The sequence below is a fragment of the Dreissena polymorpha genome, chromosome 7, assembly GCF_020536995.1.
Source record: "Dreissena polymorpha isolate Duluth1 chromosome 7, UMN_Dpol_1.0, whole genome shotgun sequence".
NCBI classification, from domain to species: Eukaryota; Metazoa; Mollusca; class Bivalvia; order Myida; family Dreissenidae; genus Dreissena; species Dreissena polymorpha.
The window spans coordinates 47,514,613-47,528,383 of record NC_068361.1 but is presented as its reverse complement, the minus strand read 5'-3'; the positions used below and the strand labels follow the sequence as shown (position 1 = coordinate 47,528,383).

At 36.8% G+C, this 13,771-nt stretch overlaps 1 protein-coding gene across 10 annotated transcripts in view; it reads right to left on the bottom strand.

Moving 5' to 3' along the window:
• LOC127838009 (ribonuclease 3-like) overlaps positions 1-13,771 on the bottom strand; it is a 521,860-nt gene that overhangs the window by 74,143 nt on the left and 433,946 nt on the right. For 6 of the 10 annotated variants that reach the window (XM_052365495.1, XM_052365499.1, XM_052365504.1 and 3 more), the window contains exons 6-16: positions 12,020-12,055; positions 10,136-10,236; positions 8,779-9,942; positions 8,083-8,247; positions 7,540-7,662; positions 5,879-5,996; positions 4,666-4,819; positions 3,645-3,838; positions 2,260-2,340; positions 1,514-1,600; positions 467-553 (exon numbers count right to left, since the gene is read on the bottom strand). In XM_052365495.1, coding sequence (XP_052221455.1) covers positions 467-553; positions 1,514-1,600; positions 2,260-2,340; positions 3,645-3,838; positions 4,666-4,819; positions 5,879-5,996; positions 7,540-7,662; positions 8,083-8,247; positions 8,779-9,942; positions 10,136-10,236; positions 12,020-12,055 — 2,310 coding nt within the window. The other 4 variants (XM_052365502.1, XM_052365503.1, XM_052365501.1 and 1 more) reach the window with 4 other exon arrangements.

Below are 13,771 nucleotides of genomic sequence, written 5' to 3'. Positions count from 1 at the left end.
TATTTTTCGGATTTGAATGTTGACAAATATCTTTTTCTGATTAGATTATGAACAAAAGCACTTTCAGCTCATTTTAAAAACATTTTTCAACGAAATATCCAGAACTGTTTTCAAATCATAATGTGATGCCCATAATTATTGTAATAATAAACCCCACTTGATTCTCTTTTGCTTCTTAAGAAAACAAGATGCACACGGACGATTCGAATAGGCCAAACAATGTATATATGATCCAAAGATCACTCACTCTTGAAGGTCGCCATGGTGTAATGGATATGGTGTCCGCCGGGCGACCGGGAGGTCATGGGTTCAATCCCTACTGTGGGAGCGTTCTTAAGATCTTCCCCAACAGACACCAAGTACTGGTTCTAGTCCCAGGAAACGGACTCGAAAGCCTTTCAAATAAGCCCAGGGCTTTCTATGCAATCGAGCTAAAATAAATATGTTTAAACTAAAGATCACTCACCGGTGGTAATTTCTCGTGCGCAAATATTGAAAATCCTTCAAACTTGTATTCATGTCCATCAAACATGATCACTGTTGGATGATTGCTCTGAAACAACAACAAGCAACATAAAAAGAGCTTTGTCACAAACCTGACTTACATCCCCACAGTTTTGTCAGATATGTTCAAGGGCAAGTAACTCAGAAATACGAGGATCACAGGGGAAGTTGTAAGAGTCTTTACTTCTGCATTAGTACACAAAAAAAGGCTAATGTTACACTTCTTCATTACATTTATGGTCAATTTAGCTACCCCAAAACTGTAGATAAGCTATAGGTTGTATGAGTAAATACGCGGGACCCACACAAAGCTGGTCTATACAAAGTTCGCATGACAGAGGGCTAAAAAAGGACATTGTCCTTCCATATGAGCCCGAAAACCATCCTACAGGTATTATATATTTAATTTATAAGTTATATTTCAGTTAAGAAGGCTAGAACAAAAGAATATTTCAATGAATCCTTATGTGACGCAAGTGTTTCATTCAGTAGAGGCCTAGGTAAGGTAAGGTAAATAAATACTTTATCAATTATTAATTGTGCATTACTGTCAATGTTAAGAATCTCCTCCGAGAACTTTTGAATATTCATACGGAGATTCAAATATCACTTATGACTTAATTCAAAGAAGCATTCCATGGAAATATACAAAAACCAACTTGTTTGTATGTTTATATTTTTAAATGGATAATCACATCACATGAACTACACAAATATGAAACTGTTGAGACTTGTTCAGGGTAAAATGGGCTTAAGGCATGTGTCAAATGTACTCTCAGATTAGCCTCTGCAGTTTACAGGCTTACCAGCAACAAAACTTTCCACATAAACTGGATTTTCACAACAAAGATGCTTCCTTAAAGCACAAAATAAAATGAAAGCAGAAAGTGTCCTCCCTGATTATTCTAGGCAGACTGCACAGGCTCATCTGGGAAGACACTTTACACTCATGCATTTAGCCCCGTTTTCCCGCAGCATAAACTCCTTTTATCATGATCAACCAGCTTACCACAAAGTTTGTAGTTGGAGAGATGGTGATCTTGTAATGGTGCAGTCGGTCCAGATTGTTACTGTTCACATCACACCTGGGAATGGGCTGCAAATAGAAGACAGATCAGAGGTTTAAACCCTTACAAGTATTCATTGGACTAAATAAATGGGACAAACAATAATCTATCTGTGGTGGTGAGAACCCAAATAAACTGGTAGTCATTTAATACAGGAAGGCTATTGTAGTGCAGACGTGAAAATGCCTCATTATTCCTCAAACTATTTATTGCAACGTTGTGTATGATGCTGTTGAGATGACAGCTTAGTATATGCAAACATATACTTTTTAAATAGATCCTTTGATGCTTACAACAATCTTACTGTTATTAACATTAACATATCACAGTAAACTTTTTTTACTCTTATAGCCAAACTCTTGACGTCATCCTGCAGACATTTTCCTTCACATTTTGTGGCCCTTGTTTTGTGAAATTTTCACAAGAATTGGGAGGGCCATACTTGATTTTTATTACTTTTTTCTGCTAATACAATTAGAGGCTGCGTTGGCAAAAAGTATTTTATTTCACCCTAGAATCAGAAGGTCCTGGGTTCAATATTCGCAGTGTGAGTGTCCTCGATATCTCTTTAGACATAAAGTAGTGGTTCTACCCAGGAAATTGACTCAAAAAGCCTTCGCCTTTTGATGCAATCGAGCTACAAAAATAGGTTGAAACTAATGCTTTGACAGGTAAATATGGCGCTTACCTCCTCCCCAGGGTAAATGTCGTGGCGTATTCCAAATCTACGAGCCTTCAGGCTGCATCGACACAGTGGTCCATCATTGAGCTGAAATCATGCACGAAGATTTTGCTTATAATTGTGAGCATAGCTCTGGATAAACTGGCTTTAACCCTTTGCATGCTGGGAAATTTTTCGTCTGCTAAAATGTCGTCTGCTGAATTTCTAAAATTAGCATTTTCTTCGATTTTTTTCAAAGAATATTATCAGAATAGCAAACAGTTTGGATCCTGATGAAACACCACGTTCTGTGGCGTCTCATCTGGATCAAAACTGTTTGCAAAGGCCTTCAAAATTGGGTTCCCGCACTGAAAGGGTTAATGCATGTGTGCTGCACAGGCTAATCTGGGACGTCACTTTCCGCCGTTATTTAATTTTTCATTTAAAGGAAGTCTCTTCTAAACGGAAATCCAGTCTAGGAAGAAAGTATCGTCCCTAATTAGCCTGTTTCTACTGCACACACTAATCTGGGACTACACTTTAAGCACATGTATTAAGCCCAGTTTTCCCAGAACGAGGCTTACTGTTAGCTTTACCAGGGCTGCTTTTAGCTGATTCATAGCCCATTTCTGGGTCATATAACCAATGAAATAAGGTTTTTCTTTCTGCAAATCCGGACCCAAATTCCCAAATGGATGGTCTTACTTTCAGGGAATTCGGTGTTCAGAATAGAAAAAAAAAATTGTAATAAAAAATTTACTCATCTGGTTTTCTTTATTTATTTCATATATGAATAAATCAAGCAATTCAATTTTTTGTCATATGAGTCATATTGACAAAATGGTGAAAAATTGTTTAGTCCAGTAATTACATGGTGCTTTAATGCACAGAATAACAGGAAAAGATTACATATGGAAGGTGTTTCACTTCAATTTGTTAAATGTAGAATTTCGTCACAAACATGTCTAAATACCATTGCACCGCTTTGTCACAGACATAGCTGCCATGCCCAGGTTTAATGCTATAACTTCAGAAAAGTATAATTAATTACCTCCACAAACTTGTAACATTTTATGCAGATTGACTGTCAAACCGACAAACAGACTAACCAACAAAGTGACTCCAATATACTCCCCAGTCACACTTTGTTTTTAGGGGCTGTTTAACCCTTTCCCCATCAGAAGCATGTAAAAATGGCTATGTGCAGGCAGCATAAAACCGGAACAGCCTGGGAGTAACTCGCAGTCTGTTCAGGTTGTATGCTGTTTGCTGCTCATAAGTATCTAAATGTTGGAAATGAAACCTTGAAAACTTGAATTTAGTAAGAATGGTCTTAAATTAAATTCAACTTTCTAAGGGACTACAAAAGCATCAAAATAAGGGATAAAGGGTTAATTACACAAGAGACACACCTCTTTAGGCTCATTGTACCAGATCTCCTTGTGCATCCTGTACGGATGGTTAATCTTGAACTGAAGTTCCTTGTTTGGACCCTCTTCAGCATCATCGGAGTCACTGCTGCTACTGCTGCTGATGTCGCTGTCACTTCCCTCCGAATTGTTGGCGTTGTTGTTCTGGCAGACTGCATGACCACATAAACCTTTGGCTGAAAGTTGAAACTGATAACGTGAATCTTTTCTCTTTTGACAAGTTTCACCAAGTATCTATTGCTACTAAAACCTTTGAAAGAAAACTGGAACTGATAGGGGAAAATATTTAAATATGTGCAGCCTTATCAGAGACGACACTTTTCATTTGAGCCTTGTTCTGAGAAAACTGGGCTTAATACATGTGCGTAAAGTGTCGTCCCAGATTAGCCTGTGCAGTCCGCACAGGCTAATCAGGGACGACACTTTCCGCTTTAATGGTATTTTTAGTTTCAAGGAAGTCCCCCCCCCTTACCCAAAATCAAGCTTAAGCGGAAAGTGTCGTCCCTGATTAGCCTGTGCAGACTGCACAGGCTAATCTGGGATGACACTTTACGCACATGTATTATGCCCAGTGTTCTCAGAACACGGCTCATTTAGACTGGATTTTTGTTTAGAAGAGGCATCCTTTTCAAGAAAAATTCAATTAAAGCGGAAACTGTGTTGTACCGTTTTAGAAACCACAGGCCAATCTGGGAGGACATTTTATACACAGGCATTAAGCCCCGTGACTCTCACTACACAGTCATAGGCACACAGTGCAAAAAATCACATTTTCTTGATTTTTTAAAAGTTATTTTGTGTTATTTCAAAATTTCAATACAATAGAGCTACAAAACAAATTAATCCATTGTTCACACTGGAAAAGGGGTTTTATCCCGGCATTTTGTACAACTGCTATAAGTGATGAATTTTTATCTGAAATAAGAGAAAAATCTACCTTTGAAATAGAGGAATGGAGCCAGATTTCACCTTAAAAATTAGTAGAACAAGAGCTCAAATTTACCACATTTGTTCACGTTCTTCCAACTCGGCCTCGTCTGTCGTTCCATCTTGTAAGGTTCCTGGGTGGCCTTGACCTTTCTGGCTCGCTGAACAAGGTCATCGTTAAACGTGGTCTCAAGGTCGCGCATTCGCTGAGTCGTCATCATGTTGCAAGTCTTAAATACAAATGTAAACAACTTGTGACAAATGGTCCATAGAATGCAAGTTTTAAAAGAAAGAAAGTGCTCCGTAATTGTACTATGTATTTCTTCTGTATATTAGTCAGCACAATATGTGATTTATAAATAGTTCTTTTTTTCATTTGAGGAATAGGTGATGGGCCCCTTTGGATGGGGAACAAAAGAGGAATTATTTTTTCTTTAGCTTAGCAGGATTACATGCTTTTATCAAATGCTTTGCTACAAATACTGAATTAGATTATAATCAAACTTAATATCATTTTTTTTGTTTTCAGCCATTTTCTTTTTTTTACTTTAGAAATGAAGGCAGAAAATACGAAAATGATAGAATGTATTGTGTACCACGTAAATGACCAACGTAGATGAATTTATTTACAACACATGATACATGTAGGCTTGCTGAGCATCAATAAAACAACAAATTTGTTTTCAACACTTATCTCTTATCCACTCACCTTAGTATTTTCTAATCCACTCACCTATCTGTCCCTCGTGAAGAAGCGGTCAACAGTATTCTCTAAGTCACTCACCTGTCTGTCCCTCATGAAGAAGCGGTCAACAGTATTCTCTAAGTCACTCACCTGTCTGTCCCTCATGAAGAAGCGGTCAACAGTATTCTCTAAGTCACTCACCTGTCTGTCCCTTGTGAAGTAGAGGTCAGCAGTATTCTCTAAGTCACTCACCTGTCTGTCCCTCATGAAGAAGCGGTCAACAGTATTCTCTGAGTCACTCACCTGTCTGTCCCTTGTGAAGAAGAGGTCAGCAGTATTCTCTAAGTCACTAACCTGTCTTTCCCTCATGAAGAAGCGGTCAACAGTATTCTCTAAGTCACTCACCTGTCTGTCCCTTGTGAAGAAGAGGTCAGCAGTATTCTTTAAGTCACTCACCTGTCTGTCCCTCATGAAGAAGTGGTCAACAGTATTCTCTAAGTCACTCACCTGTCTGTCCCTTGTGAAGTAAAAGTCAGCGTTATTCTCTAAGTCATTCACCTGTCGGTCCCTCTTGAAGTAGAGTTCAGTTTTCTCATTCACTCACCTGTCTGTCCCTTATGAAGTAGAGGTCAGCGGCCGAGCATCTCACCCATGCTGTAACTCCCGTGCCTTCGCTGCTTTCCTCGGAAACTGCAGACCCAGCTCGCACACACTGCTGTAACCTGGAAAATCAGTTGTCATGTCAACCATCTGGGCATTAAACAGAGTTTAGAGTAAGGTGGGGAGTGTTTTAATTAACATGATTGGAAGTATCACGTTACTGGCAACAAACAATCGGTACTGTTGTTTGTCATAATTAAGGGTTTGAAACGTGTGCATAGCATTGAGAATGTTATTGTTAATAATACATTGTATATTGTTGTATCTGAAACAAGAAAAATTCATTGAAATCAAATTCCCAGCTACATACATGTTGTTTATAGATGGGTGCAAATCCCTTGATATACAGTATATCCTAAAAACAAGAGCTGTCAGAGGACAGCACGCTCTACTATTCGAGTGCTTGAGAGTATAATGTAAGCCATCATGGAGAGGGGGGTATAATGTGGGTGTGTGGTCATTTACTAATGAACGATCAAAAAAAAAGGGGGGGGGGTTCTGGGGTGGGGCGTGGGGGATGGTTTGGGTGAAGTCCATTGTGGTATGTCAGGTAAGTGTTGTTTTGTCAAAGTATGAATCAAATCTGATCTTAAATAAAGAAGTTATGGCAATTTAACATTCCAACGCTCACGGGAACGCCGACGCTGGGGTGAGTAGGATAGATCCACTATATATATATTCATATATAATAGTCGAGCTAAAAATAAGTGTAGGGTTAATGATTTTATGCATTGCAATTCTCCATATTTATATCTACACGCCCATGAAGTTTCATGTTGAAATCTTGTAGCGTATCTGAGATATAGCCCTGAAAAATTACACAATAACTCTTATTTAACAAAGTGTAAGGTTATGGTTCTTGTTCAAGGCAATTCTCCTCATTGATATTTACACAGTTTATGTTGTATGAAATATATTTTGATAAGGCTTAGTTATATAAAACATATTTCAACAAGGCCTGGTTATAATATGAAACATATTTTGACAAGGCCTAGTTACATGAAATATATTTTGACAAGACCTAGTTACATGAAACATTTTTTGACAAGACCTAGTTACATAAAACATATTTTAACAAGGCCTAGTTGCATGAAACATATTTCAACAAGGCCTAGTTACATGAAAAATATTTCATCAAGGCCTAATTACCCGTACATAAAATATATTTTGACAAGGCCTAGTTGCATAAAAATATTTTGAAAGGCCTTGTTGCATGAAACGTATTTAAACAAGGCCTAGTTGCATGAAACATATTTTGAAAAGGCCTAGCTACATAAAAAATATTTCAACAAGGCCTTGTTACATGATACATATTTCAACAAGGCCTAGTTATATGAAACATATTTTGACAAGGCCTTGTTAAATGAAATATATTTTGACCAGGCCTGGTTACATGAAATATATTTCACAAGACCTAGATACATGAAACATATTTTGAAAAGGCCTAGTTTACAGGAAACATATTTTGACAAGGCCTAGTTGCATAAAACATATTTCAACAAGGCTTAGTGACATGGAACATATTTTGACAAGGCCTAGTTACATGAAATATATTTTAACAAGAACCTAGTTACATGAACTATATTTTGACAAGAACCTAATTACCTCACGTCCTCCTCCTTTGGTTTCCATTTAGGTTTTTGAGGGGCAAAGGCGTCAATTTTCTCAGGAGTTCTCTCCCTTCCAACACGCACATCTGAGGTTTTATTTTGCACAGCGCCATCATTCCTTTAAACCATTTTATAAAACATGTTACTATATCATTGATAATTTACCACTACAAAAAAACATAGGCTACAAGTGCTATTATCTAACAATAATAGTAAGTCAAATAATTCTATCTGACATGGTAAATGATTTTGTATCACTTGTAGCTTAAGTCAATTTTCTTATTTTTATTTTACATTGTATACGATTTTGAAACATTTTATGTGCTTCAACTTGGTTTGCACTGGAAGATTAGTGTTTTTTTTTATATTTAGCACATTCCAGTGTAAATCTATTGAAATATGTGCACTTAAGGTCTGCCCTAATTTCGGTATCTACATTTACAAGAACACTTGGAATACTGACAATTTTTTTATTTTCTGGCCAACTATTATTTCTTTATGAGTGTAATAAACAGGAAAAATTTACAATCCACTGTACCATCTGTAGAAGTTGGATCCGATCCTGCTAGAACGTGAAGCATCGTCAGCATCTGGGGCATGTACAGGCATGGGGCTCCGCAGTTCACCTTGACCTCGACCTCTGCCCCGACCTTGACCCCTGAATGACCCCCGGCCTCTTGTGCCCATTGGTGCGCTACCCCAGCTTAGAAAATAATGCATAATTGACAAAATTAATAGTAATTGCGTTCACCCAGAAAACAATCTCAATATTTATCTAAACATTTTATTTGCAGTTAAAGTTAGACTTCAATCATATATATATTGTATAGGGAAGGTAATTTAAATGATAATCAGCAGTGTTTATTTCTCCATTTTGGGAATGGGCCTGGGTCCGTTTGGATTTTCTAGGGTTCAACTTATAGAGCTGGATGTGGGATAAACTAAATGTTGAGATCTAAAAAAAATCTGTTTTTTGAAACCTCAAATTGGGAATTTTAATGTCCAATTTGGGAAAATATATATACTTTTTTCGATTGGGAATGGGGCCAAATACCAAACCCGAATTTGAATGAAAAAACACTGGTCAGACTAATTAATTTTTAATCATACAGCAAGACTCTTACTTTAAGTGATAGGCAATAAAAATGTGTACTTATTTACAAATACGGTCATTTAAAAAAAAGTGTTCCTACGAATTTCATTTCAACAGCATAATATATTCTGATCGTAATACCTAGGTTCTCCTGGTGGCATGTTTCCTCTTGGTGGGAATTTCTTGAACGGATGTTGCCGTTCTTCCATGTACCTAGGGGCTGGAGCATCGGTCAAGTCAGAACGGTCATCCCGTAATATGGCTCCAGTTTTTCCCATCTCGACCCAGCCCTTCTCGTCCTCACGGTCCTCCAAAAGTATAGCCCCGCTGGCGCCTCGAGCTATCTTTGCCCCTGGCATCTCCTCTCGCAAAACAGAGCCTGTCCTTCCAATACCCAATCTTGCATCACTTCTTTTTGCAATAAAATCCCCATGTTCGTCGTTATCTTCCATTAAGATAGCACCACTGCGACCCCTAACTATCTTCCCACCTTCATCTGCCGTATCTTCCCTCAAAACAGCCCCACTTCGACCGCGAACAATTCTCTCCCCAGACATACTCCCAAAACCTCTTTCTTCTATGTCATCCTTTAAAATTGCTCCACTTCTGCCCACTTTCACTCGAGCTCCATCAAATTCTTCAGGATAAACATCCCTATAGCTAAGGGTCCTCTCCGGTGATCTTTCCTCAACCAGAATGGCCCCACTGAGTCCCCTTTGCACCCTACGACCCTGATCCGACAGGGCCCGCTCCCTACGATCCGACTTCATACTATAGTCGGACATCACACTAAACGTATCGCTGTCATCCATTAACACTGCACCACTTGCACCATACTCAATACTTGAACCTGATTTTCCAAAGATTTCCCGTTCTCTCATTGACTCTTGGTAGGCTTTCTCTTTCAAAGCCTTTCTGTAAGCTCTTTCTTTCATGGCATCCCTCATGGCTTTCTCTTCCATGTCGTCCATATATGCTTTCTTCTTCAAAGCATCCTTGTAGGCCTGTTCTTTCACGGCATCACGATAAGCCTTTTCTCGAATAGCCCTCCGCATAGCTTTCTCTTTCATGGCAGCTTCAAGTTTAGCTCGTTCATATTCGTAATAAGCCCTTTCTTTCAATGCCTCTTTCATTTTAGCTTTCTCATATTTATAAATCTCCATTTCCCTTTGTCTCCTCAAGGACTCCCTCGACAGTTCATGTTGAGTTTCCATGATACGGTACTTGTCAACATAATCTAACTCAAACTCATCCAAGTCTGAATGTTCCTTTGAATGTTTCCTTTTGTGTTTCCTTGAATGCGATCTGAAAATATGAGTCAATCAATCCAGTATATATAAATAACTTTTTTCAGTATGCATGAGACCAAATAAAGCCATGAAAATCACTGATTAACAGGTATTTAATCTAAAACGCCATTCCTAAATTTAATTTAAAAAAAAATATGCATAATTGTAGATTTAATTTTCGCCTTTCTGTTGAAGTTTTTTTAACTAACCTTGAATGTTTTGAACTTTTTCTCAGTCTTTCTTTGGGTTCCAAGAACTCTCCTTCCTCCACTTCATTTGGACTGTGAACTTCTCCATCTTCCAAGTCAATCTGTAGGAAATTCAAGCAGTTTATTTTATGCTAAGTAAAGTATGTTTGATGAATTCAAAACAATCTTTAATGGAACTACTTTTCACTTTGTTGTAAGACAGTAAGAGACAGTTTATAAGCCTTTTTTGAGGAACCATTATTATTACATTATATTATCATTTGCACACATTGCAGACAAAGACATGATATTAATGATAAAATAAAATGAAAATAAAATGAAAATAACAAGAAAGTTGTTAGAAATTCACTTAGCTGTTTAATAGTGATGATTGCAACTGTTGAAGTTAGTATTTTTATAAAATCAGGCATGCAACTGATTTAAACATTTTAACTTGAGCCCAACACATCATTTGGTATCTTACTTAATTATCTGAAAAATGACAATGCATAAAACTGATTTTTTAAAACAAATATATATTTTAAAACATCATGAAAATTTGTATTGTGAGTCAACAAACACAAATATTGTGTTTAAATATATTTGAACAAACAGTATAAATAATTACATTGTTGTTTAAATTCTCACTCATAAGAACATGATCCATACATTAATGTAACAAGATGTGTTTGTGAAACACAATGTCCCCCTATATATGACCTTGACCTTGTGAAGGATGACCTTGACCTTGTGAAGGGTGACCTTGACCTTTCACCACTCAAAATGTGCAGCTCCATGAGATACACATGCATGCCAAATATCAAGTTGCTATCTTCAATATTGCAAAAGTATTCATAAAATAAGCGATTTGGGCCACATATATTTGACCTCTGACCTTGAAGGATGACCTTGACCTTGACCTTTCACCACTCAAAATGTGCAGCTCCATGAGATACACATGCATGCCAAATATCAAGTTGCTATCTTCAATATTGCAAAAGTATTCATAAAATAAGCGATTTGGGCCACATATATTTGACCTCTGACCTTGAAGGATGACCTTGACCTTTCAACACTCAAAATGTGCAGCTCCATAAGATACACATGCATGCCAAATATCAAGTTGCTATCTTCAATATTGCAAAAGTATTCATAAAATAAGCGATTTGGGCCACATATATTTGACCTCTGACCTTGTAGGATGACCTTGACCTTTCAACACTCAAAATGTGCAGCTCCATAAGATACACATGCATGCCAAATATCAAGTTGCTTCCTTCAATATTGCAAAAGTATTCATAAAATGAGCGATTTTGGCCACATATATTTGACCTCTGACCTTGAAGGATGACCTTGACCTTGACCTTTCACCACTCAAAATGTGCAGCTTCTTAAGATACACATGCATGCCAAATATGAAGTTGCTATCTTCAATATAGCAAAAGTTATTGCAAAATGTTAAAGTTGGCGCAAACAGACCAACAGACCAACAGACAGACCAACAGACAGACAGGGCAAAAACAATATGTCCCCCACTACTATAGTGGGGGACATAAAAATAGTTAGCACTGTTGGCATCGCTTCACCTCGAGTTAAAAAACAACAACATACCCTTATGATGTTAGGTGAAGAAAAGCCTCAAAATAACAGTGTCATGTTGCATGCATTTAAAATTTGGGCCAAGCTGTGAGAAGAGGGGGTCTAATACACTGTGTAAAGTGTCATCCCAGATCAGCCTGTGCAGTCCACACAGGCTAATCAGGGACGACACTTTCCGACAAAACTGGATATTTACTAATTAAAGACTTTCTTTAAACGAAACATATCATAAAAGCAGAAAGTGTCGTCCCTTATCTGAAACCCCCTATTCACAAAGCGTGGCTCATTTTAATTCCAAATACATACATGTCTATGTAGCAGGTCATGGTAACGCTTATACACCTGTGTTATTAACATGAGTAGAATTTTCTCTAAACATTTAAAGGATCTTGCTCATAAATTATTTTCTAGCCAACTGATTATGTCAAATATCATGACATAGCAATGTCATTGGACAATATTTTCACATTCTATACAACTTGCATTTAGTACTGAAACCATTATCTTGCTTATTTTGTTTGTCTATGCTATTTGCCGAAAATATATCACAAGGCTGTGAGTGTATTGCAAGCATTGAAAAATTCCACTGCCAGAGAAATCCTGTGTCAAATAAAGATTGCCCATTCTCTTCATAATTTCTAATAAAGATTGCCCATTCTCTTCATAATGTCAAATAAGGATTGCCCATTTTCTTCATAATTTCTAATAAAGATTGCCCATTCTCTTCATAATTTCTAATAAAGATTGCCCATTCTCTTCATAATGTCAAATAAAGATTGCCCATTCTCTTCATATTGTCTAATAAAGATTGCCCATTCTCTTCATAATTTCTAATAAAGATTGCCCATTCTCTTCATAATTTCTAATAAAGATTGCCCATTCTCTTCATAATGTCTTCATAAAGATTGCCCATTCTCTTCATAATGTCTAATAAAGATTGCCCATTCTCTTCATAATGTCAAATAAAGATTGCCCATTCTCTTCATAATGTCAAATAAAGATTGCCTTTTTGTCTTCATAATGTTAAATAAAGATTGCCCATTCTCTTCATAATGTAAAATAAAGATTGCCCATTCTCTTCATAATGTCTTATAAAGATTGCCCATTCTCTTCATAATGTCTAATGAAGATTGCCCATTCTCTTCATATTGTCTAATAAAGATTGCCCATTCTCTTCATAATGTCAAATGAAGATTGCCCATTTTCTTCATATTGTCTTAAAAAGATTGCCCATTCTCTTCATAATGTCAAATGAAGATTGCCCATTCTCTTTGTAATGTCTAATAAAGATTGCCAATTCTCTTCATGTCAAATAAAGATTGCCGATTCTCTTCATAATGTCTAATAAAGATAGTCCATTCTCTTCATAATGTCATATAAAGATTGCCCATTCTATTCATAATGTCTTTATAAAGATTGCCCATTCTCTTCATAATGTTTTTATAAAGATTGCCCATTCTCTTTATAATGTCTTTATAAAGATTGCCCGTTCTCTTAATAATGTCAAATAAAGATTGCCCATTCTCTTCATAACGTCAAATAAAGATTGCCCATTCTCTTCATAATGTCAATTAAAGATTGCCCATTCTCTTCATAACGTCAAATAAAGATTGCCCATTCTCTTCATAATGTCTTATAAAGATTGCCCATTCTCTTCATAATGTCATATAAAGATTGCCCATTCTCTTCATGTCTTTATAAAGATTACCCATTCTCTTCATAATGTCTTTATAAAGATTGCCCATTCTCTTCATAATGTCTTCATAAAGATTGCCCGTTCTCTTCATAATGTCAAATAAAGAATGCCCATTCTCTCCATAACGTCAAATAAAGATTGCCCATTCTCTTCATAATGTCAAATAAAGATTGCCCATTCTCTTCATAACGTCAAATAAAGATTGCACATTCTCTTCATAATGTCTAATAAAGATTGCTCATTCTCTTCATAATGTCTTAATCTTTACACATGAAGTTTCATTATAATCAAATCAAATCTCCATTGTAACAGTGTTATTAATTATTTGTCTTTTTAGACATTCACCAATTTTTTTTTCCCTC